Source organism: Centrocercus urophasianus, unplaced genomic scaffold (genome assembly GCF_019232065.1).
Source record: "Centrocercus urophasianus isolate 14NV4802_14NV808 unplaced genomic scaffold, USGS_Curo_1.0 seq_34, whole genome shotgun sequence".
In the NCBI taxonomy this organism is placed as follows: domain Eukaryota; kingdom Metazoa; phylum Chordata; class Aves; order Galliformes; family Phasianidae; genus Centrocercus; species Centrocercus urophasianus.
In genome coordinates, this window is record NW_024884911.1 from 3235331 (window position 1) to 3261706 (window position 26376).

General features: G+C 51.0%; 4 protein-coding genes across 4 annotated transcripts in view; 3 read left to right on the plus strand and 1 right to left on the minus strand.

The window, feature by feature from the left end:
• Window positions 1-8748, plus strand: part of COL27A1 (collagen type XXVII alpha 1 chain) — a 126098-nt gene extending 117350 nt beyond the window's left edge. Inside the window, exons 49-61 of the mRNA XM_042830756.1 lie at window positions 920-1027; window positions 2756-2809; window positions 3435-3497; window positions 3918-3971; window positions 4590-4625; window positions 4882-4899; window positions 5247-5282; window positions 5618-5644; window positions 5849-5914; window positions 6184-6352; window positions 6524-6633; window positions 7370-7588; window positions 8245-8748. Of these exons, the coding sequence (XP_042686690.1) occupies window positions 920-1027; window positions 2756-2809; window positions 3435-3497; window positions 3918-3971; window positions 4590-4625; window positions 4882-4899; window positions 5247-5282; window positions 5618-5644; window positions 5849-5914; window positions 6184-6352; window positions 6524-6633; window positions 7370-7588; window positions 8245-8391 (1107 nt within the window). The 3' untranslated portion in view covers window positions 8392-8748. The remainder of the gene's footprint in view (window positions 1-919; window positions 1028-2755; window positions 2810-3434; window positions 3498-3917; window positions 3972-4589; window positions 4626-4881; window positions 4900-5246; window positions 5283-5617; window positions 5645-5848; window positions 5915-6183; window positions 6353-6523; window positions 6634-7369; window positions 7589-8244) is intronic.
• A 2485-nt stretch (window positions 8749-11233) lies between these two features.
• Window positions 11234-12682, plus strand: ORM2 (orosomucoid 2). Its single transcript, XM_042830840.1, has 6 exons — window positions 11234-11412; window positions 11512-11654; window positions 11943-12013; window positions 12096-12197; window positions 12289-12389; window positions 12463-12682. Exons 1-6 carry the CDS (start codon window positions 11290-11292, stop codon window positions 12532-12534), a joined length of 612 nt encoding a protein of 203 aa, XP_042686774.1. The 5' UTR covers window positions 11234-11289; the 3' UTR covers window positions 12535-12682.
• A 671-nt stretch (window positions 12683-13353) lies between these two features.
• LOC122166696 (alpha-1-acid glycoprotein-like) lies at window positions 13354-16193 on the plus strand. The gene is made up of 6 exons (XM_042830653.1): window positions 13354-13572; window positions 13966-14105; window positions 14190-14263; window positions 14444-14554; window positions 15343-15446; window positions 16050-16193. The coding sequence occupies exons 1-6, from the start codon at window positions 13453-13455 to the stop codon at window positions 16152-16154; spliced, it is 654 nt and encodes a 217-aa protein (XP_042686587.1). The 5' UTR covers window positions 13354-13452; the 3' UTR covers window positions 16155-16193.
• Window positions 16194-17438: 1245 nt separating this feature from the next.
• Window positions 17439-26376, minus strand: part of SLC25A25 (solute carrier family 25 member 25) — a 23793-nt gene continuing 14855 nt past the window's right edge. The window contains 10 exon segments of the mRNA XM_042830652.1: window positions 17439-19825; window positions 20248-20398; window positions 20807-20974; window positions 21197-21304; window positions 21424-21576; window positions 22333-22491; window positions 23215-23326; window positions 23637-23672; window positions 24132-24219; window positions 24308-24434. Of these exon segments, the coding sequence (XP_042686586.1) occupies window positions 19641-19825; window positions 20248-20398; window positions 20807-20974; window positions 21197-21304; window positions 21424-21576; window positions 22333-22491; window positions 23215-23326; window positions 23637-23672; window positions 24132-24219; window positions 24308-24434 (1287 nt within the window). The 3' untranslated portion in view covers window positions 17439-19640.

Genomic DNA, 26376 nt, shown 5'->3' on the forward strand with positions numbered 1-26376 from the left:
CCATCCATCCATCCATCCTTCCATCCATCCACCCATCCACCCATCCATCCATCCATCCATCCACATCAGCTGAACATCTCAGCTTTCTGTCTTTGTCAAAGTTCTCCCAGCTCAGGAACGTACAAATATCTGTACCCACATTGTGAACGCCGTAACTCCTTTCATTAGAAACCTGGATAAAGAAATGTGACTTTAGAGAAGCTGCAAGGGATCTGCTGCAGCCTGCCTGTAGGAGACCCACAATGAGCATTGAAGCGTGGATGCCCTTCAGCTGCTGCCTTGCAAAGCCTGGATGGTGCAGGAAAATTGTGCAGCTTGTTTCTGTCATGTATTTATCATGCTGGGATTGCTGGAACCAGTGTGACTCAGGCACTGCCTTAGGTGGAAGCAGGGAAAAGCTGCTTTAACGACAGTGGGGTTTCTTACTGCTCCCTGCAGTGGTCCAGGTGGGCCGCAGGGTCTAACCATTCCAACAGCAATTCAGCCATTTGTAAAAAGAGGCTGCAATTAGGAAAACTCCAGCGGGGTTTGGAGAGGCTATCAGGACTGATTTAAACTCCTATAGCACATCACTCTTAAAACTGTCCCTTGCTGCCCTCCAGCTGCCTTCGGTAGAATAACAAGCTGCTTCCAGGAGTGACCAGAGAGGTCCTTGTGGAATTATGCCGCACTCACCCTCTTGGGAGATCGGTTGCCCCTTGTCCTCCTGCTCAACCATCCCGGGCACCCACTACCTTTGCTGCCATGCCACCATCCTGCACCCATCTGCCCCTGCAGACCTGAGGCATCTCATAATGGAGCCACATTCCTCATCCCGATGCACCACTTTTTCCCAGCTTTCCATCTATGGCTATTTCAGCTGAACGTTGTTATATTTAGCTCCCGTCCTTTGGAATTACTTGAATTCTGTTATTTTTAGGGTGAAAGAGGATTGCCTGGACAGACCGGCCAAACAGGGAAGCGAGGATCAGTGGGAGGAATGGGCCTCCCAGGGAGCCCTGGCGATCCAGGAGCCAAAGGCCAGCCTGTGAGTAGCACCTGGCAGGGACCCCTAAGCAGCCTGCGTTCCCCAAAACACTGTGACTGCTCCCAGCACCCTCATGCCTGTTGTTTTGGTATGGCCACCACGTGTGCTGGTGGTCCTACCATGGGAAATGACCCATCCATTGCAAACCATGCCAAAGGTGCGGAAGGGGCTGCAGCTCCATAGGGACACCCAGGAGATGTAGGCATCACCACGAAGGTTTGAGGGTGGTGGACCTGTGGGTTCAGAGCATGCTGGGGGAGGAGCATACCCACTTCCAGGGCAGGCTCCAAACTCTTTGTGCTTTTTCATTGTGCTGGTGGGATTGCCCAGCGTTTGGCAGCAGAATTCCAGCCACGGAGAGGTAACCACCAACACCATTGTTTTGCCTCGTGTTCCTGCACATGGCAAGTTCCCTTGCCCAGTTTTACTGTTGCCTGCTTTGCTGCATCAGTATTGACCAGGTCCCCTCAAAAAAGGTGACTCTCTGGCATTTAGATTGCTCTAAAAACCTTTCTGACTTCTCACTTCTGTTCTGAATTCCTCCAGAAAGAAGGCTTGTTGGTTCTTGTAACACAGGAAAGACTGTAGTCCTTCTCTTAGTAGCCTGTTTCCTTTCCAGGATGCATAAATGGGCAGTTAAACCACGTTGTGTGCTTGGAAAGTTTCTAACACTCCACCAAGTCCAACTAAGCCCTTTCTTGCCAAGCAGCTTCTCATTGTCATGGCAGGAAAAAGCTTCCTAACAGTAAGGGCTGTAGATTAACTCTGGAATAGCCCTGTAATAGAGGCAGTGGAAACCCCATCACTTGAGTCATTTACAACTGGGCTGAACAAGACGCTGTAAAACATCCCATAATGTGCAATCCAGCATGGGTCACATAGTCCAGCTGAGAGGCCAAAGGAGCCTTTTCCATCTCTTGTGTTCCTGTGACTGTAAATGAATCATCTGGCCAATGTTTCCGTCCCATTTTTTTCAGTGTTGCATCACTTTGCATTTTGATAGCTGAGAAACCCAGAAATCTCACAGGACGTGCATCTTAAACGTGGTAAAATGAGGGTGTTTATGCAAGGACGTGCTACCCAGTGTTTTCTCTTTATTCTCAGACTGCAGGCTGCATGCTAATCCAAGCTTGATGGTCATGCAAATATTTTGTTTTTCCTAAGGACCAACAACAACAACAACAAAATCCTGCAGTGTTGTGTAGGAAAAGAATTGGGATTTGTATGGTTTTCATGGTTTTAAATGGGAGGTGATGTTGTAGGAACACACACTCCATTGGACAGCACCAATAAGCATCATTTGAAATTGTCCTTCATAGGGCAGTCCAGTTGGTATTGGAAATAAAATAAGTGCTCATTTTAATGGGATTGGAGCATGGACTTTAGGGTCAATCTCAGAGTAGAAGCTCTTCATCCTGCTTCTGCTGACTGTGCTCCAAGCCCTCCAAGCTAGCCAAGCATGTGCTAGAAATATTGTAGGTGTGCCTCTCATCTTGGGGGCAGAAGGGTTTAGTCTGTGAGATGTTCTGGAGCTGCTTCCACCCTGTGTTTGTGTGATGCCTTCCTCAGAGCTCTCTCATACTTCTTTCTTATCAGTCCTGCTGAGGAATACTGATGGATTTCTCGCTCTCTGAAGCTGCTGAAATCTTGGCGTGTCTTCGGTGACCGGTTCAGCACGAACTCACTGCTGTTCTTTGTTCTTGTGTTTGTCTTGGCTGTTATTTCCAGGGAGACTTTGGGGAGGCAGGATTCCCAGGGATTGCGGGCATCTTTGGGCCAAAGGTAAGAGGGGACCTGGTGACCAGTTGGCTTCCCAGTCTGTTTGCTGGGAGGAGACACTGCAATGCCTATTGAAAATTATTTGGCAGTAGCTCTGCAGAAACTACTGAAACCCAATTGTGATTCCAACTTTATGAAGTTTATGTATCTTCAAATAATCCTCAGGTATGCATTTACATATGCTCTGATAAAACCTATTTCCATTGAAGTGGGTACACTGTAGATGGAAAATGGATGTCCTACAGACCCCCCCCCACCTGAACATATTTCAATCATAGAATCATAGGATCAGTAACCTTGGAAAAGACCACTAAAATCACCAACCATCAACCCATCACCACCATGCCCACTAAGCCACATCGCTCACTGGCACGAGTTCATTTCTCCAACACTAATCATCAGTTGAGAGACTTGACTGGAAACTTGGGCTCATTTGACCAAAATACAATTTTGATGGGGAAAGGGAACCGGACTGTTTTCTGTAGAAAGTAAAGGGCTTGCAAAACAGGAGTGGGAAAAGAATGTTTTGAATGGGACCTTGCAATTCCCATATACTAGAGCTGTAAGCCAGAGCATCAACGTGGGGTACATTTATTAATGGGCTCTGACACCTCGTTTTTGCTTGCAGGGACCACCAGGAGACCCCGGTTTCAAAGGCATTCAGGGACCACGTGGCCCACCTGGCCTCATGGTGAGTGGTTTTTCCATATGTTTGGTTTGGAAAGATTTTCTTGCTTCCTCCATCATGTGTACCTGTAAGGCTGCAGACCCCCATAATGAGCACGATAGTCTGGTTTGAGGGGTGCCTTGCCATTAATCTGTGGCCATAGTGCTGCCAGAGCACATCTGCATCTTCTGTGTGATCATGGGCCTCTTCTGCCTCTATAAGGACTGCTGCAGATCACTCCAGCTACACCAAAATCCTTCTGTTTCTGGAATTTCTGAGGCCTCACATGGGCTGTGACAACCACACTGTGAGGGCTTGTGTCTGTGGACCTGTGTTTTATTTCAGCCACAGAAAGCACCGTGATCGTGCTGCTGAGAAGCAGCAAAGAGTTGCAGTGTCCATCCATCCCCAAGTGGTGGTTGATGCACAGCTTGTCTTTTCCAGGGAAAAGAAGGAATTATTGGTCCGCTTGGCATTCTGGGTCCCACGGGAAGCCTGGTGAGCATCTGCCTTTTCTTCTGCCTGTAGATTTTAGATGGCAGTGTTTGAGATCCAGCATGCCTGAGGCCAGCATCAGTAAATCCCAAGTCCTTCTGTGATGACGGGAACAAAATGGTCTTTAAGATGAGCAGCTTAAGGGTTAGTTAAGTTCCAGCTGCATGTGTAGTTGGGATTATTAGCTTAGAAGTGAGGAACATCTGTATTGAAGTGCAAGTTTTGAGATAGATAGATGGGATCAGACTGGAAGACAAGACTGTGATTTCAGTTTTTTTAAGCAAGTCACTGGATTTGCCAAAGAACTCAGCATTGGAGCCCCCAGGGGAAGAATAAAAAAATAATCTGATGAATGTGCTAAACTGGACACAGTTGGATTCAGGGAAGTGCTGAAAATCTCTGCCTGCCTCCAAATGCCACAGACTACAGTTCAGGTCAGGACTTCATAACAATGTGAGCATGAAGTCACGTAGAGCTCAGCACAAAGAGGCAGAGTTGGCAGAGAGGAAACCCAGGGAGATGAGCCCAGTCCCGCTGGGTCCTTGCAAGGTGCTTCTGAGCAGCACAGCATCCAGAAGCACAGCTTGCAGTCACTAACAGCCATCTTGTGTACTTTCACAGGGGCCGAAGGGGGACAAAGGCAGCCGTGGGGACATGGTAAGTGAGCTCCTTGCCTGGGAGGGAGCTCTGTTCTTGGGCACTGGGTTCCTCTGTGGGCAGGGTGCTCACATCTACACTGGGTACATATTGCTCATCCTCCTTGGTACCACAAGAACCGAGGTGCCATCTTGGCACCAGATTGCATGACCAGGGGTCATTCCTGCACGTGGTCATACTGAGAGATTTCTTTCTAGAATTGAACATCTTCTGACTGCTTCTTCCCTTGTTTGTTTGTTTGTTTGTTTCCCTACAGGGGTTTCAGGGCCCAAGGGTGAGTCTTTAAATCACTTTTTCTAATATCTCTTATTTAAATAAAACAGTTACTTCTAGCAAATATAAAGCTGGAGGGGAAGTGACTGTTAACACAGAGAACATGATGCTTAAAGAATGAAGGGCTGGGAACAAGAGACACAGCAGGACTGAACCAGGTGCAGAGAGGTGCACCCAGAGGTGGGAGACGGAGGAAACAGGGCAGTCTTCTGAAGTGTTTGGGGGAGAGGATGTTATGGGACACCAAAAATGGGGGGGATTTCAGCAGGGAACAGACTCAGTTCTGGTGACAAGGAGTGGAAATACAAACTGAAAGCATTTCACTGACTGATGCCACTCTGTCTTTAGGGTCCTCCAGGCCCACGAGGACAGCCTGGCCCTCCGGTAAGTATACATGGAAAGAGTTCAAAGACATTATTGAAACAAGCTACAATTACTGCAGTGATACCCTCCAGAGGGCCTGCTCACTCACTGAAAATTACAGCTTAGCCCCGTTCCCCGTATGCAAAAATGCATGTGTGTGAATGGACCAGTGTTTCTCGTGCTTTGGTCCAAACCATCTCCAAATATCTTATAGAGACAGCATTGTTGCCTGTCTCACTCTTCTGCATCGAGGGACCCCAGGGGAGAGAGGGTTTCAGAAGGACATCAATGAATATCTTTGCAGCAGTGGCTGCCCAGCATTCCAGCTGATGCCCCTTTTTTGCTTTGATTTCTAGGGACCGCCTGGAATTTCAGCTTCGTTTGTAAGTTGCTGTTTTCTGTTCATTTGTTAATGATGGCAGTAAGTCGTGCAGAGGCGGGCGCTGCAGGGACCTTGAAAACATACGTTCAGGTCCAGCAAGAGCTGCATTAGCAGAGCAAGGCTTGAATCACAACCCTAGAGCAAGCAGCATTTGCTTGCATCAGGCCATGCTCAGCTTCTCACAGTCTGTTTTGCCCCACGCTAGCAACAAGATGGCTTTGGGGCCGCCTTCCAGACACTGATGGACTCCAACACGGCGCTCAAGACAGAGGTATGGGGCTTCTGTCAAACTGCCGGGCCTCTGCTGAGGCTGTAGGCTGGGGATGGTCACTGTCTGCTTGAAGTTTCTGTCTGCCTGAAGTTTCTATATGCAAAGCTTCAATTTGTCTGCTGTTTTTGTGGAGTACCAGGTTAAAGGGTGTGATTCTGCTGCGTTCCTTGTTTCTGAAGCTCCAAACTTCATGACTTTGCCAGCATTTCACCAGTTCCCCATGCAGACCCTCAATGGCTACAGTACCAGGTGCCTCCTTTTCATTCCAGGGTTACCAACATCCAGACCTTCTCATGCTGGACCATGGAGGGGAGATCTTTAAGACTCTACACTACCTCAGCAACCTCATTCAGAGCATCAAGAGACCCCTGGGCACCAAGGAAAACCCCGCACGCATCTGCCGAGACCTCATGAACTGTGAACAGAAGATGAAGGATGGTAGGAAGCCTTGAGTACAAGAAGGCTGTATCCCTCCCTAGGACCATTTTACATGGCCCCAAATGGCCTCCCCGGGCTGAGGGCAGTCATGCAGAAACCAAAGCTTGTCGTTGCTTATGCACAGAGAAGACTGAGTGTTCTCATTAATCTCCACATCCTCCCTTTCCTCAGGTACCTACTGGATCGACCCAAATCTCGGCTGCTCCTCAGACACCATACAAGTCATCTGCAACTTCACCAATGGTGGACAGACGTGTCTCAGCCCCATCACGGTCTCCAAGGTACACACAGCTCCTCCTGTGCAGCATTTCCCACACACACATCATGAAATGTTTACCCACGGCTGAGTTCTGCCAGAGCTCAGGACGGTGACCACTGTAACAGCACTTTTCCTGGTGGCAGTAAGCACAGCTCTGCTGCTGCCCTTCAGCACTGCTCTCATGAGGTTAAAAAATACACCTAAGATGGTGTTGTTGACTCTTTGCAAGATAGAGCAGTACGTTTCCAGTAGTGTTTAATTAACCCATAACCTTAACAGAGGCCGGTAATTTAGCAAACATGCTGCTCCCAAAGGCTTTGTTGGATTAATTTATGTTCAGGTCACTCTTGCCGTTTATTTTCTACTGCCTGAAAAATTGAGGTCAGCTTAAATACACAAGTGTCCACCAAAGTGAACGCCACAGGATTTTTCTCAGGGAAAGTACCTGTAACAAAAAATACCCCTAGCAATATCTGGGTCCATCTGCAGTGCCCAGAGCACGTTCAGAACACTCATCATTTTCCTCCTGCTTAAGGGCCTGCGTGTTTATTGCAAAAAATAAAGGGCCTGCTGCCTCCTCATGACTACAATCAAGCTCGACTTTGTGTTGGGTCTTCTTGCCCATACTGACACCAGAACCCGTTCTGGGCTTGGGCATCCATGCGTGGCCACTCACAGAGTGCAGGGAACTCCTCTGCCCTTGCACTGAAGGGCCGTTCTCTCACCCAGCCTTGCTAACACCCCTGTCACCTTCACAGCTGGATTTTGACATCGGCAGAGTCCAGATGAACTTCCTGCGCCTGCTGAGCTCTGAGGTGGTGCAGCACATCACCATCCACTGCCTGAACACCTCTGTCTGGAGGGAGGGCTCTGCTGAGAAACCTTCGCAGAAAGCCGTGCGCTTCAAGGCGTGGAACGGGCAAATGTTTGAGGCAGAGGGGAAGCTCAAGCCGGAGGTGGCAGCTGATGATTGCAAGGTACGTTGTGCCCAAAGAGAGGAGAGAAATGCCAGGCTGAACCCACCCAGCACACACAGCAAGGCTGAGATTGTGCCAGTGCTTTTTATTCCGTGGCCACCTCCAAAAAAGGGGGAGAAGGGTCTAGGTTACCTCTTCCGTGATGCTATTTCAAGGTGTTACCTTCAACTCAGCCAGGAGAAAGTGTTCCCCAGAATGCTTTTCTGAACTAGGCTTACTCAGGGCTTTTCAGTCGTATGGCACAGTGAAACTGATCATCTGCAGCAAGAGGGAACAGCCCCAAGGTGAGCCAGGGGAGGTTTGCATTGGATATTAGGAAGAATTTCTTCTCAGAAAGAGCAGTGGCACAGACTGCCCAGTGAGTGGTGGGATCACCATCCCTGGAGAACTGTGTAGATGTGACAGTGAGGGACGTGTCAGTGGAGGTTGGTGGCCCTGCCTGTGGTGGGGGGGGGTTGGAGGCTCATGATCCTTGAGGTCCCTTCCAACCCAGGCCATTCTGTGATTTTGTGATTCTGTGCCAGTGGGCATAGCGGGTAGGGATGAGTCGGTGGTTGGACTTCTTAGAGGTCTTTTCCAACCTCAGTAATGGTCTGATTGTAAGATCTGTCCCACAGCTAAGCAGCTCTGTCTGTCTTTCCCTCCCCCCTGTGCAGATCAAGGATGGACGCTGGCATCGGACTCTCTTTTCCTTTCGGACGCAGGACACCCAGCAGCTGCCGATCGTCAACATCTACAACCTTCCCCCATCCGAGCCAGGAAAGCAATATCACCTCGAGGTCGGCCCCGTGTGCTTCCTTTGAGCAATGCCATCAACCCGGGCTCCAAGGCTTTGACCCCACTTCTGGCCTATGTCTTTACACAGGGTCTCTGCAGCAAGGACAGCTGGGCTGTATCTTTTGGGTCAACTCTTGCTCTAGCCTTTGGCTCAAGGCCTCAAACAACCCGTGATCTACTGAACTCAGCAGGTTGTTGAAAGGAGGAAAACGAAGGACGTAGGGAAGCGGGTGTCAGCTGGGACGTGACCGGTGCAAAGGGATCAGGGGACGAGGTGTCGCGCGGTTCCACATACAAAGCTTTTTCCATGACCAAAGAAGAAAACGTTGAGAGAAACCTCAAGCAACTCGCAGCATGTGGTTTCCCCACCCTCCCCCCCTATTTTTGCCTTACCTGGTTCCCGAGTTACCAAATGTTCTTCCCATTGACAAGTAATTCAGAGATGATAGGGCTTCCCTCGCAGAGCTGGGCGCCTCCTGGATGGCCGGGCTCTCCCAGGAGGAGCTGCAATGCGACTCTGGCTGCTCTGCGCACCGGAACCATTTTGATGTGCAATATTAGAAGAAACAAAATATATATATATATATATATAAAAAATATTATTTAAAGCAAAAAGAAAAAAAAGGAAAAAAAAAAAAAAAGGAAAAAACTAAAGTTGCTCCTTCCATAGGTGAGTTGAACCAACGTCCCTTCTCATGTGCATGGTGTTGGGGTGGGGGAGAGTCCCAAAGCTGGAAGGGGGGAATGGAAGGAGGAGAGGGGAAGAGATTGGTGCTACAATAGAGAGAGAGGATGGGCTCGTCTGATTTGTTTCTACCTCTCACTGTGAAATCTCTGGTGCTCTTAAAAAAGTGTGTTATTTTATATATATGATTTTATTTAAGGTTGTGAAGGTGCTACAGTGGCTTGCCACAGACCCAAAAAAAAAAGCCCATAGGATCACCTCTCTAGGAAGAGGAGGTTACGATCTACAGCTAAATCACAGGAACACCTTTAAAGGGATCTTTCCATTGCCATGGGTGCCAGTGCTGCGCAACAACTCGGAGTGTCCGAGGTGCACCTTTCAGGCGACGATTCTGAAAGCCAATCTGCCTTTCGTTTGTTTGTTTGTTCGTTTTTAAACCAGCACTTCACTGCTCTGCTTGGGCAGCAGGGCTGCAGCTCACCTGCAGTGCTGTAGGGTGAAGCCTCGCTGCGTGGGCTCAGCTGCCCCCGAGCTCCTTTGCTGTATTGACGTTGACCCACAGCCACGCATGCAGCTCTGAGCCCGTGTGTAAAACCCAGCCCTGCTCCCCTTCTGTCCGGGCCCCTCTGCCACATCTGAAAGCATGATGCCTTGTTTCAGAGCACGGCTGGGCTCGCAGGGGTTGTGTTTTGTTAAGTTGTGTAGAAATTTAGTCTCTGTATGTAAATTTGGAGGATTTTTTTTTTTTTTAAAGAGGATAATTATGGTAATCTTTAATTCTATATAAGGAATGATATTGATGTACTCGGAGCTGTACTGTATCGGAAATGCTTCAGCGCCCGTTTGGGGTTTTCACGTCTCCTAAGGACTTTTATGGATTTTATTTTTTTGAGGAAAAAAAAAGAAAAAGAAAAAGAAAAAAGAAAATGGATGCGTGTCTCTCTTTGTGCGCCCCCTTCCTACGGCCAGCAGCCATCGGCTGAGGCTCACAGGATCCATCTCACATACCTCACCCCGCTGTTCAGTGTTTGCTCCAGCCCGCAGTTACCCTTTGTTCTCATTAATGCTTTTTTTTTTTTTTTTTTTTCTTTTTTTTTTTTTTTTAATTATTTTTTAATTTGGACTTTAAATAAATATTTAAAACTGAGGCAACAATATGGGACTTTTATGGGTTTTTTTTGGTTGGGTTGTTTTGGTTTGGTTTGTTTGGGGTTTTTTTGCTGCGGGTGCGAGGAGCAGCGATGCCCTATTGCTGGGGGTGTGGGTGCTGCTGTGAGCGGCCAAGGGAGCCCCAAAATCCTCCATCTTACCACCAATCAAGTGATGGTGAGCCCCTACCGTGGCCACCAGCACGTTCCTCATCCTCATCCCCATCCTGACACAGTGTGGAGAAAAGGAAGGGGAAGGGAACAAGGGAAAGGGGAAAGGGGGGAAGGAAGGCAAGGAGAAAGGAAGAGACAAAACTTTTCAGTGGTGAACCATGCATCACACCTCAATGGCTCCAAGCTGACCGAAACCCAAGTTCTCCTCTCTCATGAGGATTCACAGAACAGGATCACAGAACACTGCAAGTTGGAGGCGCCCATAGGGACCGCCGAGTCCAACCCAGGGCTCCACACAGCACCGTGCAACCCTATGGCTGAGAGCGGGGTCCCAACACTCCCTGAGCTCCAGCATCAGGGCTGTGCTCACCTCCCTCTGGGATGCAGCCTTTCCCAGCCCCTCCTCACCCTCCCCTGGCAGCCCCATGCCATCCCCTCAGGCCCCATCCCTGTTTGGAGCTGCGTGCTGCCACCAGGACCCCTTCTTCCTCCCCTTCTCTGGGCAGAACAAACCACAGCTCTCAGCCCCCACACACGCTGTGCCACCACCAGTGCCAGGACGGTGTTTGTCTGCCCCAGGCGCTGCAGGACACGGACCAACGCCTTCAGTGGCACTCACTGCCCTGCAGCACCTTGCACAAACCAACCCGTGGCACTCGGCCCAACGCCCGCCCAATCAGTTATGCTTTCTGAGAACAAAAGTCCCCGGTGGTGAAATACAGCTTTTTTCACCTTTTCTGCCGGAAGAAAGCAATCTTTTTGCCAGTTTAGTTCCCATCAACTGCTATTGCTTCATGCCTGAGCAAACAGCCCCGTGGTTAAATAAGCACGCAGGCTGTGGCAGGGCTGTATATAAGTGCCAGCGCGCAGCAGCATCCCACCCACACTGCAGCCTCACCACAGCCCCCCTGTGAGCAATGCTGGCCTTCCTCATCCCTGTCCTCTCCCTCACCATGGGGTTGGTGCGTGCCCACGCCACCAACTCCCCCACCTGCGCCCCGCTCGTCCCTGCCGAAATGGACAATGCAACAGTGCACAGGGTAAGAAGTGCTGCGTTCCATCCCTGGGAGCCCTCAAACCCAAACTGGGGTCTGGAATGCATCTGCAATCCCTGACCCTCTGCTCTGCTCTGCCGGCAGCTGCTGGGGCACTGGGTGTACATCATGGGTGCCTCCCAGTACCCCCCGCACATGGCTGAGATGAAGGAGCTGAAGTACGCGACCTACACCATCTTCCCTGGCAGGCATGAGGACGAGTTCAACGTGACAGAAATCATGAGGCTGTAAGGATGGGGTGGGATGGGATGGGATGGGATGGGATGGGATGGGATGGGATGGGATGGGATGGGATGGGATGGGATGGGATGGGATGGGGTGGGATGGGATGGGATGGGGTGGGATGGGATGCTCCCAGGCAGCGGGTCAGAGCCACCCCTGAGCTGTGGGCAGGGAACAGACAGGTGGCAGTGGTCTGGCCAGCCCACCGAGGAGGCTGCAGTGTGTGTGAGACGGCACACCCTCTAGGTGTACGTGGAGTGATTTGAGTCCTGTTTCACTTTCTGCCTCCCCAGGAACGAAACCTGTGTGGTGAGGAACACCAGCAAGATCCACGTCTTCCGGCACAACTCCACGTTGGTGCACGGTAAAGCTGCTGCCCCTCCTGACACCCGTCCCCCAACCACCACCACGCTGCCTTACGGGAACACGGCCCCTATGTCTTCCAGAGGAGGGGCAGGAGGCGTCCATGGCTGAGCTGATACACAGCGACAAGGACCTGTTCATCCTGAAGCACTTCAAGGATAACCACGTGGGCCTGAGCCTCTCAGGTGAGCACACTGAGCCAGCAAAAAACACCCCAACACACACAGACCCTTTCATTTTCCCCTTTTTCCTGCTTTTACACCACTTTTCCTGCAGCACGGACTCCCAAGGTGACCAAAGAGCAGCTGGAGGAATTTGAAGCCCAACTGCGCTGCCACGGCTTCAAGCTGGAGGAGGCATTCATCACCTCCCCCAAGGTACGGCCCTGCAGGCACGGGGCTCCCCGTGGGGGCAATCAGTGCAGGAATGAGCTCTGTGCCCCCTCCCCAGGATGCCTGTCCTGCAGCTGGCGAGGAGGTGGGCGAAGGCAGCACAGCCACCGCAGAGCCACAGCAGGGGTGAGCCCACATCCCTCCTGTGCCCTGCTCTGCCAGGGATGCCCCAACGAGGATTTATGTCTTCCAACGTCTTCACGATGCCCTTCGCAGAAGGAATTTGCTGCTTTTCTGTTCTCACGTGGACCTGGAATAAAGCTGTGTGTGACACCTGCCTGCAGTGCGCTCGCCTTCATTGTGCCCACGTGTGGGATAGGTGTGGGTGGGCAGCACCGGCGTTGGCTTTGGGCCCCATCCCTGCCCCAAATCAGACAAAATCCTGAGGATGGATGGCTCACACTCACCAAAATGGGCCGTGGCTCAGGAAGGCAGTGATCCAACCCCTGGGTTTGCTTCCATGAGCAGCACCAAGGCACTGCTGCGTCCAATCTAGTGGGTGTGTGGGATGATGTGGGGGGCCATGAGCAGGACGGGAGCTACTGAGCCCCACGGCCATGACCGAGAGCAGGATAAATGGGGTTACCCTTCAGGTTTAGATCAGACACAAAGGAAAACCTGTGAGGAGAAGCAGTGGTGGAGCTGACAGTTCCAGCTGGGACTCAGGCACAGGATGAGTCCCCAGCACACATGCCCTGCTTGGGGCAGCCCCAACAGCCCTGCCAGCACCATTTTGGCTCAGACCCAGAGCTGGCAGCTCCCTACGCTCCATATCCCAATAAGCAGCACAGTTCTTCATTTGCAGAGCAACAACATTGGCTGAAATTGGGAAATTTAGGTCGGATTTCATCTTTCCTTGCAGGAAGTGCTTTGCCCCACTCCCCTCCTCCATCCACTGATAGCACCATGCTGGGTTGGCTCCCACCAGGGCCATTTCCCCGAAAAGTGCCATTGCATCACACAGCCCTGCTGTGCAAACAGCTGAGGGAGCAGCGTCCATCTGTCCATCTGCACAACGGCTTCCCTCATTCTTCTCCCCCCAGCAGCCATGGCACCAACCAGCGTCTCCACCACCCTCATTCTCATCCTCACAGCTCTGCTGTCTGCAGCTGCCGCTCCCCACAAACCCACAGCACCCCCGAGCCTGGCCAACACAACGATGCCGTGGGTAAGGAGGGTCTGGGTGCAGGGGGTGTGGGAACTGCTGAATCGCAGCCTGAACCTCTGATTGACCGCCTGAGGCGAGCACTGAGTCAGCCCTGGGAGCACAGGTGAAGGCAATTCTGTGCTGCTGGGAGGGGTGAAGCCTGGCTGCACCTCTCCTAGAGCCCATTTAAGAGCTGACTGCCAGAGGGGAAGGGTCTCTTTTGGAGATTGCTCCTCTTGGAGTCTTTTTAGCAAGCCCAGGGTAAAGGTAAGCTTTCCATCCATTTTTCTTTAGGATGATAACCTGTTTAGCCTAACTTTCTAGTGCATTTCTTAATTATAACATCCTTATGTTCATTGATTACACACTGGGGGTTGGAAGGGAGCCCCCCCCCACCCTGCACCTCTCCCACAGCTGCTGGGGCTGTGGCAGTACGTGGCCGGGGCTGCCCAGCTCCCCCAGCACCTCCTGGAGCTGCTGCTCATCGATCACGGCCACCTTCGCGTGGAGCCCAGCAGCGGGCAGGAGCTGCTCATCACCCAGCACGTGGCAGTGTGAGGCACCCGCTCTCCATCCCCAGTCCTTTCCTCCCACCCCATTCCCTCTGTGTGTGTGCTCCAGCATCCCATTCTCTGCAGGGGTGGCCGATGCCTCTCCAACAACTCCACCTCCATCCTCCTCGGTGCCAACGGCACGGCGCTGCTCAAGGACGGTGAGTGGCTGTGGGGCCGTGGCTGGGTGCGTTGGTTGGGAGGGCGTGAATCAAACGTCTATTCCAGGATGGAAGGGGCCACGTTGCTTCTCGAATCATTTCACAACCCCTCGGGGAGGGCTGTGACACATTTCAGAGCACTAACGCTGCTCTCACTCCCAACGCTCTGTTGTCTCAAAGCCAAGACGCAGCGCATCCTGGGGATGGTGACAAAGCTCAGCTCTGAGGACACTCTGCTCATCCAGCACCACGTGCACAGGGAGAGGGCGTATTCAGCTCTGTATCTCTATGGTATGCAAACCCCATCCTCGAGTGACCTAAAGCTGTGCACACAAAGAGCTGCCAGGTAAACCCACAGCAGCTCCAACAGCAACCTGTCATTTTTCCTGAGTCCTCTGCACAAGGATCACAGGAATATATCAACACCCCATTAAAATCTAAATCTTTGAGCAGAGCAGAGAGCGAATTAAAGACAAAACCTATTTGCAAAGGATAGGAAGCACGCACAGTTTGCTATCAATATTGTTGTGAAATCCATCTTTTCAAGCCAACTGGGATTTTTTGTTATTTGCTTCCCAGTGCAGAGAAGCACCAGCAGGGGCAGAGCTGGTTGCACCCACCATGGCCCATAGAGAGGCACACCAGGTTGTGATTTATCCCTTCAAGAGAGTCTTCCAGTAGAGCTCCCCAACAGGGATCTCCAGTAGAGCCCTCAAGTAAGCTCCCAAATAAGACCCCCATAGAGATCACCAATGTAGCTCCCCAGTTGAGTCCCCCAATAGAGTCCTTCCATAGAGATCCCCAACAGAGACCCCTGCTACTCTTTTAAACTGCAGAGACATCACTTCAGAAAGTTCAAAGCCCCATTTGGCAAACGTACACCTGCCTGAGGCATGCATCCCTCCCACAAAGCCAGTGAGCTTTGTGCAACTGGTTACAGTTAGCATGGAGGGTTAAAAAAGGCAAAAAAAATGATGCTCAGGGTTGGGTGTGATGGGTGGCCCACGCTCAGCATCTGTGGGAGCACGGGGATGAAATGCAGGCAGGGATGATGTGTGACAAACCCTCTGCCCTTGCAGCCCGCAATCGGACAGTGAGCAGCACGCAGCAGGACGAGCTGGGACAGCATGCAGAGCACCTGGGGCTGAGCAGAGGGGCTGTGGTGTACGCGCCGTGGAGGAAGGTGCGTCCTCAGCACTGCCTTGCTTCAGTGGTTTGGGTGCTCTGCGACTCCTCGTGGCCACAACCCCAGCCCTGAGCCCCCCAGACATCAGAAGGCCCCCAATGGGACTCCTGCTGCCTGCCCAGCTCCACACCTGCTCTCTGTAAAACAGAGCTTCTCCCTTCCATTTTCCACCCAATAACAAAACACCCATGCCAGCATTACCCCAGTACAGTCCAGCCACATGCCAGCCTCCTCCCTACCTTTCCTGCAGGACTCAGCTGCACCCAGTGCGCCCCAGTTCTCCCAGTAGAAGCCCTGCCTGGAGCTGGGAGTGCAGGGAGACTTGTGGGTGGACGATGCCAAATGGCAGCAGTGGGACAGCAGGAGGGCGTGGGGCTCCACGGGCTGCAGCTGGAGCTGTGCACAGCTCTCACCCATCTGATGTGGGGGCACGGAGGGGTCAGCACAGTGCAGAGCATTGGGTGAGATGAAAGATGCACAGAGAGACCCAGGTGGGGGGAATCAGCACAGGTGTGGGATATGAGGGCAGAGGAACAGGGGGTTGTGTGACCTCTGCCACGCACAGCTCCATTCATTCCTTTGTCGGTGACTGTTTTGAAGGAGCTGTGCCAACCGGGAGAAAAGGAAAGGGTGGAAGAAAGGAAGGATGGAGGAGCGCAAGGCACGGCCCTGCCGAGCACCCCGACGGGCAGCCTGCGGCAATAAACGCTTTGCTCAGAGCTGAGCAGGGCCTGCAAAAACGAACCGAGCACCTGCTTTGTTTTACGTGCCGTTGCCCCAGCGTTTGGGACAAGGCGTCCCGCAGCGAGCAGGGCTGCGGGGCCGGCAGCGGGTGATGGCGGGCGCTGCTGGGCACGGGCTGAGCAGATCCATGCAGGGTGGTGGCTGACCAGGAGAGGGCAATCGGCGCCCGCTCGTGAGGCTGCGCCCGGCTGCGGATCTCACCCATCCCACGGGATTTCGCTTCTCCAAAAAGGGCTCGGTGCGTTACGGCAAAGCGCCGGGGTGCAGCCTTGGCAGCCCATCCCCCCCGGGCAGCACGGTTGCTCCGTGGTTTTGGAAGCAGGAGGTTAAACGAGGCCAGGGCTGAGCTGGAAGGTAATTGAGGCTCAGCTCTCATCCAGCAATTAAGCACTGAAAATATCTCCTTAAAAAGGACGCGGAACAGCAGAGCCCAGCCCTGCCCCCCGCTGCGGCACTGGGGTGTCTCTGCCCTGCAAGGCAGCGCTGCTCTATTGAGCCTTCACTAAAGGAAACCGGGCTGGAAGCGTTCTACGAAGCGAAGAGCAGATCCACTCCTGGTCCCAGGGCAGGGCGCTGCCAACGCTCTGCTGCCACAAGCCCACCAGCTGTACCCTCACCCTGCTGCAGTCCAGCAGCCAAAGCGCAGGGCAGGGCAGTGGGTGCTGCCAGGTGCCCTGAGGACACCCTGAGCGACATCACGGAGTGCTGTCCTCAGATTGCAAGGAGCAGCACTTGGTGAGTAGATTTATGGATGAGTGAGAGCCTTGAATTGCAATTGGAGACGCAGGAACCAACCCAGCCCAGCTGCACACTGCTGGGCACAGAGGCCACTCGCGCTGCCAGCTGAGGGCTCCTGGCACTTTCAGCTCACAGGTGGTTACTGTTTAAGACAGAAATGGAACAAAACCTCTTCTGACAATCTCTAAAGCCTGGTTCCTCCATGGGCACAGGCGCACTGCACAGTTTTCACATCTCCCTCTGAGTGCAGACACTGAACAGATGAGCAAAACCCAGCAGCGCACAGCTAAGCTGACAGCACCCACGTCTGACCCTTCACCACCATTAACTGGTTTTGTTTAAATCTCATTTCCACTCTTCTTTCTGTCAGGAAGAGTTCTGCTCTCCCAGGTCCCTGTAGGGGAAACTGCTCCCACCATCAGCATCCATGGTGACAACCATCCTAAGGAGGAAAAATCTGATCCCAGGCAGCACCAACCCTTCATAGAGAGACGTGGACACGAGGGGTCTCTTTGACAGACCTTTATTAGCAGACTGTTCCCTACATGAAGAATCTGAGTTAGATTTGCATTATAACAATTTGTGGTTACAGCTACAAAGACAGTTGTCATTTTGCATTGATTTTTGCATTCTGATATTCATTGTCTCATTAGGCCACACTGGTAGGAAGAAGCCACTGCAAAAATTTACCATAGATCTTAGAACAAAAAAAAAAAAGGAAAGAAAGAAAGAGGGAGGTGTGAAAAAACTCTTAACCCCTGATGTGGGTTGGTGGGATTCCCACACAGCTGATTGCTGACAGCACTGTCAAGGCAGAGCCTCATCTGGAAGACTCCCCATGAACCAAACTCAGCAGCAGGATCTGCTGACCCAAAACACCACTGCAGCACCTCGGGTCCGAGGGCAAATTCCCTCCCACCTCAATGGAAAGTTTTCTTCAGTCGCCGAGTTTTCTCCCTCCTCCCCCTTCACAGATTCCCAGGATCGCTCTCCTTCAGCCCCTGTGACCCCCAACCTTCACACACCTACTTTCCCATCTTCCCCCCAAACCCTCTCAGCCACGCGTGGAGGCGATGCCAAGCAAGGCGACCCCCGCGGCGCCCTCTGCCCTCATCCCTGCTTCCTCACCAGCTCCCTTCTCTCCCCTGGCTTCCTGCTACAGCATTTCTCTGGGCTGAGGTCCTCCAGCAACAACCCCACGCTGGGGAAAGGCAGCTCAGAGCCCCGGATAAGGGACGCTACCGACTTCAGTGCCCTCCCTGCCACTCAGCTGTGTGATGTATGAAAACAGACAGAGAACTTTTTAATACAAGCACAGTAACAATATTTAAACAAGTCTATAAAAATAGTCTGGCATAAATCTGTTCAAATAAATACAAAATAAATATGCTTTAAGCAGTAAAACAGTGGAATGCAACGGTGGTCCATCTTGCCCAAAACAAAGAGTTGGATCAGGATCTCCCAGGCCTCAGCAGCCAGATCCTATCCACTAAAGTAGCCCATAACACAGAGAAATTGTAAAGCTGTCTCTTTCCCTTAGCCCTGCAAAAAGCACCCTTTGAAAGGAAAGCAAGCGTGTTTTCAGGACTGAACTGACATCTCCCAGTGACAACCAGCCCTTCCCTCACAGCCCCCCCCCGTGGCAGACAGACTCCTGGCCTGGGGACTGCTAATGCAAACCTGAACAGCAAACTACAAAGAGGTCTAAAGAGATTGGTAGCAGCAGGGCACGGGGCTTGGAAAGGTCCATCAGGCACCCTGGGCAGCGGGCAGAATGGAATTCAGAGGTCTGTGCAATGCTGCACAGGGGCTCTCGTGCCGTGCTGGGAGCACAGCTGCACAGGAGCTGTGGAATAGTTGTTTAGTCATTGAAGCCATGCATCGAGGTGCCAGTCCACCCAGGGCTCTCCAGCCTTCCCCTTTCCAAGCTCCTGCTGAGTATAAGACAAGCCAGTCTGGCATGCAAAGGATACAGGCATGCAGGCTCTAGGCTGCTGCTTCTGTTAGTAAGTGCATCTTGTTAGTGGATTTATGAGACACACTTATATCTATAAAAAATAAATAATCCTAACCCTTCATCAGGCTGGCCTAAGTAACATTCAGCCTGATTGGATAAACCACTGCCCACCAGCCCTCAAAATCAGAACAGTTCAAAAAAATCACTTTTCATGTCAAGTCTTGGAAGCAGAACATGAATATCTCCTACCCAAAGGAATATATGTAAACATAATGACAAGCCTGGTGTGGCAGCAGCTCCTCCACAAGGTTTGTACAAATCTGAACAACAGGTAGGAAGTTAACAACTGAATGGAAAAAGAAGCTCTTCCAGCAAGTCAGAAGGTGCTCATCTGCAGGCAAACAGCTCTGTACACGAATATGCTGAAAGCAGACTGTTCCCCAAATCTTTGCTACTTTGCCATACTGCTGGGAACTGACCTCAAACAAATGCCTTAAGACTGGGACAGGAGTTCAGCTCCCAGCCTCCCCAGAGGCCCAACAGAAAGGACCACGTGATGGTTTCTGCAGAGCTCCGAGCAGCACGATGGCAAAGGACACCAGATCCTCCCCTTCCCGACTCACAAACTATCAGAGATTTCACAGCTTTGCTTAGTCAGCTTAGTGTCGACACATTCACAGAATGAGAGATGACTGCACGTCTTGGGATTGAGCCCCAAGGTTTCAGAGTTCCAAGTCCTGGGCATCTCCTGGTCACCGCGACTGCACGCCCAGCGTCATCTTCAAGTTCTCATAAACCACGTAGCTGATGCTGACGGCTGGGATCACCTTCATGAAGTTAGGGGCCAGCCCACGGTAAAGGCCAAACGCTCCCTCGGTCTTCAGAATGTGTCTGAACAGTCCCCTCATGGTCACCTCGGGAGCGCCCTCCACAGAAGCTGCAACGCAAAGAGCCGCCATCAGTAGGGAGACCTGTGCCACACAAACATGAGGCCAACGCCTGTCTCACGGGGCAGTTCTGCATCACGCGCCTCCCACGGATGCTCCCAGACCAAAGGTGCTCTGAGGAGAGCAGCTAACTCGTCAGCGAGCCACGGCTGCGCTGCACGTCACAGCCCTCTTCCCAAACTGCTCTGCAGATGCCACCAGCCCAAACCTCTCGGCTGAGGAAAGCAGGGCTGCTCTGTCCCAGATGCATCTGAGTGCAGAGGACAGCACAAAGTCCGCTGTCCAGCGTGGCACGCAGCCCTCTGCTCGGCAGCACGGCTGCTGTCGCAATGTTTGCACCGGAGGACCTTTACCCTGCTCAGAGACCGTGGCAGGAGCTCACACAACACACACAGTTCCCCCAAGTTCTCACCTTGGGCCTGCATGCGTGTCCTCACAAGAGCCAGGGGGTAACTGGCAAGCTGCCCGCAGGTACTGGATATGGTGCCACAAGCCAAGAGGACAAAGACTCCAGGGTCAGCGCTGTTGACGGCATAGCGTTGCAACCAGGCATTTTTCAGTGTCTGGAGGGAACAAGCTGGATGTTAGCAGTGAAGATGCAATCAGAAGAACAAGTTACATAAAAGATCTAGTACAAAGGCCCAGGGAGGTACGTGCAATATCAGCCAGGCTTCTCAGATCTTTTTAAGTTACTGCCACTTTAGGGGCCTGGGAGAATGAAAACCTTTAATTTGCTGCTGCAATTCTCTCAAAAAAGAAACATGGCATCAAGCATGGTGCCAGTTATGAAAGGAAAACCATCTTACTGGATTATCTTTTAGGCCATTTGACTAAAACGCTTCATCTGTGCCCCCTTAAGGCTGATCATAAAAGCTTTGATAAGTTATTTAAACTCCTGTAGTAACAGCCTGGTCTGACTGATAAAGCTACACAAGCAGCACAGCCCCACAGAAGCATTAACAGCTCCATACCTCATACACTGCCAGGTCAATACCAGCATATGGAATGATTCCTAGCATGTTGGGAATGTAGCCTTTGTAGAAGGCAGCCATTCCTTCCTTGGAAAGGATGTTTTTGGCACAATCCAACATGCCTGAATACTGTCCTGTCTTCCTCAAAGCCATCCGTGTTTTCAGAACCTACAAGACAAGAATGAACGCCATTAAGATCTAAGGAGAATCAACAGGAGAAAAGATGCAACTCTTGAGAGCCAGGACGGTCAGGACTGCAGGGGTGTCATGTGAGCAGCATGACTCGGTATCAGCTTGCTTAACGAGTTCTCAGAACTACGGGCAGGACATCAGCTCTCCTCCTGGCACCCTCCCATGACCCTGCAGGGGCTGCACTGCCAGTGCTCTCACCTCCATCGGGTAGATGCTGCTCTGTGCGATGGCCCCAGCCAGAGAGCCAGCTAACAGCCGCTCGTGAATCCTCAGCATCTCCTGGTCAGTACCAATGAACCGCTTGATCTGTGGAAGCCAAGGCAGACAGACATTGAGCTTCACTGCCTTTCCCTCAGCCACGCTTTTCAGCTCGTCCTTCCGCAGCCCCCGCTGCGGTCAGATTCCTCCCAAGCTCTTTCCCTTACCTGCTCGTAAGCCATGAACTTGATGGCAGATTCCGGTGCAATCTTCAGCACGTTGATGCCGTTCCCTCGCCACAGTGACCTGGTGCCACCCTCTCGGATCATTTGAGTAAAGCCACCAATGATGCACATGTTGTTACTGCGGGAGGCATGGACCTGGGAGAGAGAGAGAGAGTGAACCTGGATTAGTTCCAGTCCTGATTACGACAGCGTTACGTTCTTCTGTAATCCAGGGACAAAAGGGCACTTTTTTTATTTACCCGGAGATTTGCCAAGGCTTTAATCCCCTCTCAATAACTTCTACAATAGAAAAGCAAGCTTCTCTTCCTCTTTGTGAAGTCCAATGTTAACTAACGGATCTAATCAATACAGCCCTCTGAAATGGGGGGAAAGGTTAAGCAGCCATCTCCAATACCTAGCACAGGGCCAGCTGCACAGAGCAGACTTCCCAGATGACTGGAGAGCAGGTACAGTGAGGAGGCAAACTGAAACTAGGTTTCTGTAACTCCTTTCTTTGTAACACACAATACTTGCATGGAACATCAGCTCTGTCAGCTCACCACCACAACCACTTAACACCCACAACTTGAACCTGTTTCACAAAAATCCAATTCATCCAGTGCTCTGAACCACGAAACTCTCCAACTATTGACAGTTTTCACATGCCTACCTCCCAAAAATGTCTCTCTATCTTTTCTAGTCGATGAAGGATAATTTGTTGACACGAATTTGACCACTCAAATCACCCAAAAAGACTCCCAAAATACCAACATAGGAGCCACATGACTGACCCCAGCCAAAGTGCTATATCAAGTTAATGAACGTGATCACCTCCTCCATCCCACTCTGGCAAGAACATTAAGGGGATCAGTCTGCAGGCTATTCAAACAAACTGGAACTGTTCCATCATACCTGCATGAGCACCTTCAAGCGATCCAGGGGAGCTGTACAGGTTCTGGACACGGCACCTGCACCCCCACCTGCAACCAGATGTCTCCACCACATCCCTGTCTGCCTCTCTTCCACTGTGAACTCATCAGGGACAGTCAAATTCTCTCCCACATCAAAGATCTGCAAAAGAACAGATGATGTTGAGGATTTGTTTCATCAGCTAACAAAACTGGTACAGTTTTACCTCTCTTTATCAGCACTAAGTATTGGAATAAGCATCTCCAGTACTTCATGACAGCAGCTTATCTGAACCCACTGACAGCTGTGTCTGGCTCCTGGGACTGCCTGTGCTACACCATCTCACCAAGGTTTAGCAGATTTGTTTGGAAGCTGGGAACTGCTAAACATTTGTCTTCATTAAAACACTGTGGATCACAGTAATGAACAGAATGATCAACTGTACCTATAAAGTTTAAAAAAGATGTAGGCAGCTGTACAAGGACACAGCTGGGCCTCATTGGAACCTCATTACATGCTATTTGCACACACTGAAATATCACCAGGAAGGACGGCTGCCTGTCAAGTCCATTTCCAGCCTTAACAGGTTCTAAGCTGGCAGGATCTGGCCGCTGGTACAAGCTCTCAGATGCACAAGCCAAGTGAACATACATCTCCTTGCAGAATGTACAGTTGTTATCACCTGTGCCAGAGGCTTCAGAAGCAATGCCAGTGATGGGTGGCATGATAAAGGGACAGGACAGGAAGCAATTGGGCTTCAAGGGCTACAAAGCAGCAATCGAAGCATGAAGAAAACGATAGAGACTGCTGATAGCAGCTCCCTGGGGTTATGGCTTTCACTGAGAACCCGGGGAAAAGACCACGAGCTGCTGTGCAGAAACCTACTGTGGAGTGCTTCCAGTACAGGATGATCTCAGGAATGTTCTCCACGGGGTGCAGCAGGTGATAATCTCGCCACTCGTTCCAGTCAATTGTCATCGTCCCATTCTTGTCCATGCTAAAAAAATTATCATTAGTGAGTACAGACTCCCACTGGCTGACAAATTTCTCCTCCCCTTCCCTTTGATTATTCAGACCTACACCAAAAAAAAAATAAAAGCTTTGCAAAGCAACTACTGAAAGACTTCCAAAGAGACACAAGACAAAGCCAAGAAATCTTCTCCACACTGAAAACTGCAGAGAGATAGACATGGCCTCCCTCTTTTTCTCCCTTATTTCCCCTTTCACTGCACCACAGGAGTTGCTGTGCCCCCTCCTATCAAAGTCAGGCCAACTAATTTCCCAACTGAAGGGAAAAAAATACTTACTAGGTGACAGGACCCCAGAAGTGTCCCGTCCTTATTCTGACACACAGGCAAACAGACAGAGGGAGGGTTGCAGAGGAAAGAAAGAGGAAAAAAACAGCACAAATAAGTGGTTGTTAACATGTTAATGCCACATGCAAAACGCACTCAGCATTTCCAAAGGGCAACTGCACATTCCCTCTTCAAAGCAGCAAGCTCAGGGCAGCAGGACAGTCAGACAGGAACAAATGCCATCAGCTCAGGTGCAAGCCCTTCCCCACAAAGGACCAACAAAGCAAGACATTCTTACAGCAACTCTCCACAATAAATTACAGCATTAAAAGTGTTATTTAATTGGAAAAAAATCAAAACGAAGAGTAACAGGCAAAAGGAAGCAGCTGCAGTCTCCAGAAAGTGGATACAGGGTAGAAAAGAGGAGAAACGTTCCCTGTCCACACGATTCCTTCTCTCAACTCGAAGATCTTCTCAGAAAGACACAACAACCAGCTGAAGCCTCACCTCTTCAGGATTTTTTCAGCCTGCTGTTCAGAAATCTTGACTCCCAGGTCCCGAAGAGACTGTACGATCTCCTGGGCATCGATACGGCCTGCAGAGAGAAGGCACTGAGCTCAAGTACTTGTATGACAAGTTGAAGCAAGCAATTGTCTGTCTGCGAGCAAGAGAAAGGTGCTTACCATCATTCTTCTTATCCAAGCTCTTGAAGACCAGCCTTAGCTTCTTTTCATGATCCTGGAGATAGTGAACGAACTCCTCAAAGTCCAGCTGGCCATCCAGGTCCTTGTCTCCAGCCTTCACAATTTTCTGTTGAGGAGACAATCAAAAAACATCAGTTCCTTTGTTCATTCTGACAATCTGCCCCTTCCTCCACCGTAATTAAATATCATTTCCCAAATTGCTTTGGCTTTCCTCCTCCCCTCACAAAGCAACAGACAATTATGAAATTTCCCCCAGGAAATTTGAGGAAAGCAGGAGAGTAGAAAGGTCACCTGATTCCAGGCAACTGCCTTCCAAAGTCAGCCAAATGCAATGCCTCACGCTGTTATCGGGGATACTCTGCAACTATCGATTATCGAATCGCAGTCCTCTATCTTGATCAACACCTTACACAACATAATTTGAGAGCCTCCTTAGGGTCTGAGCGTGAGGCAACAACATTTGCATAGAAAATTAACTGCCAAAGTTGATGCAATAAAAAATAAGCCTGAACAGGAGAAGAATGCCATGCCTAATATGATCCCTAAAGAAGTATGCTACCCCTGGCAAGAACCAACTCCAACCAGAAAAAGCCTGTCCAGCCCCAGTGGGCACAGCAAAGATAAAAACCCCTATGAACTGGTTTAGGCACCCTGGAGCTACGTGCTTTAATTACACAGGTTTCCACGAGATGCATATAGAACAAGAGAAGGTTCTCAGTAGGACACAGCCAACATCCAGATTAGCTTGTGACGAGGTAACGACAAATTAACTCATTGCAGCATGGGGCAATGGCAGATGAACTGAGCTATCTCAGGGCACGTGGCTACTTGTTGACAGCAGAGGTGATCTCCAGGCTGCAAGAATGCAGCTCAGGGAGTTCCCATATCCCTTCTTGCTTGGTCACTTGCCCTTGACAGCCTAGAAGTCTTTTTCAACACGGGTCAGGGAGTGACACTACAAGAGGTGTGACTCAGAGCACTTCATCACCTACGTTTTGGTTGTAATTCTTGTAACATTTAGGTGTGCAACAGTTGGGCTGTCACAGAGGTTTCAAACCAAGGCCAACCCTCTAATCACAGTATTTTGTTCAAGGTTGCTCAGGTTTATCACCTCTGAAGCCTATGGTGGCATCTCCCCAGCCCAAGGACACTGGTTTCCTTCATTAGCCTTAAGCTTGTATTTCAATGCTGTTTTCAATGGTTTCAAGACTACATGCTTCGCCATTCAAAATCTGTCTTCCTCTCACCCCATCACGTCCTGTCCTTTCAGCCCTAATGCTATGAGGATTAGTTCTAACCATCTTATCAGCCTTAAATAAGAAAGCGCCGTCCCAGCTGCGCTGACCTTTGAGGTGTGCCCAGTATTCTTAATCTGCAATTTATCATATGACTGTTGTAAAGTTCAGACAGGGCCCCACATCTACCTTGTGGGCTAAAGATAGAGCAGCACCTCTCACATGTCAGCAGGTTGGCATCCGACAGCTGAATCAGGGCTTCCCTCTCGCTGGCAAACCCCAGCAGCTGACAGTCACAAATAATTCAGAGGCGTTTGCTGCAGGAGAGATGTGACTGTGCAACTGTGCTCTACCTCTCTGCTTCCCTAGCAGCAGCAATGTGCAATGAGCCATCAGAGACTGCATGCTGCCACTGCCGCCCTGGGCAGGAAATGCACTGCCCCTGTAGAGCAGCGACCCGCAAGGGTTCTTGTACATGTGTGAAGGACACGAATGCAAAGAGAGGCGAACAGACCTCAGCCCACAGCTCCTGGATTTAACAGCAAGGATGACATCTCAGCACAGCGATCTGCTGGCTGGCAGTGGTGCTCACTGCAAGTGTTTCTATGCGCCTGCACTATGCATGCCCTCAGCACACACGGGACCCCCCACATCTAAAAGCCCCACACATCTCCATTTGTGCACCTGCACAAAGGCATAAGAAGGCCAGCCAGCTCAGCAGCTCAGCCTCAGCTCCTGTGCTCCTGGGAAATGGTGTGCAGGGACGGGGCAGAGCGCAGGGCAGAGCGCAGGGCAGAGCGCAGGGCAGAGCGC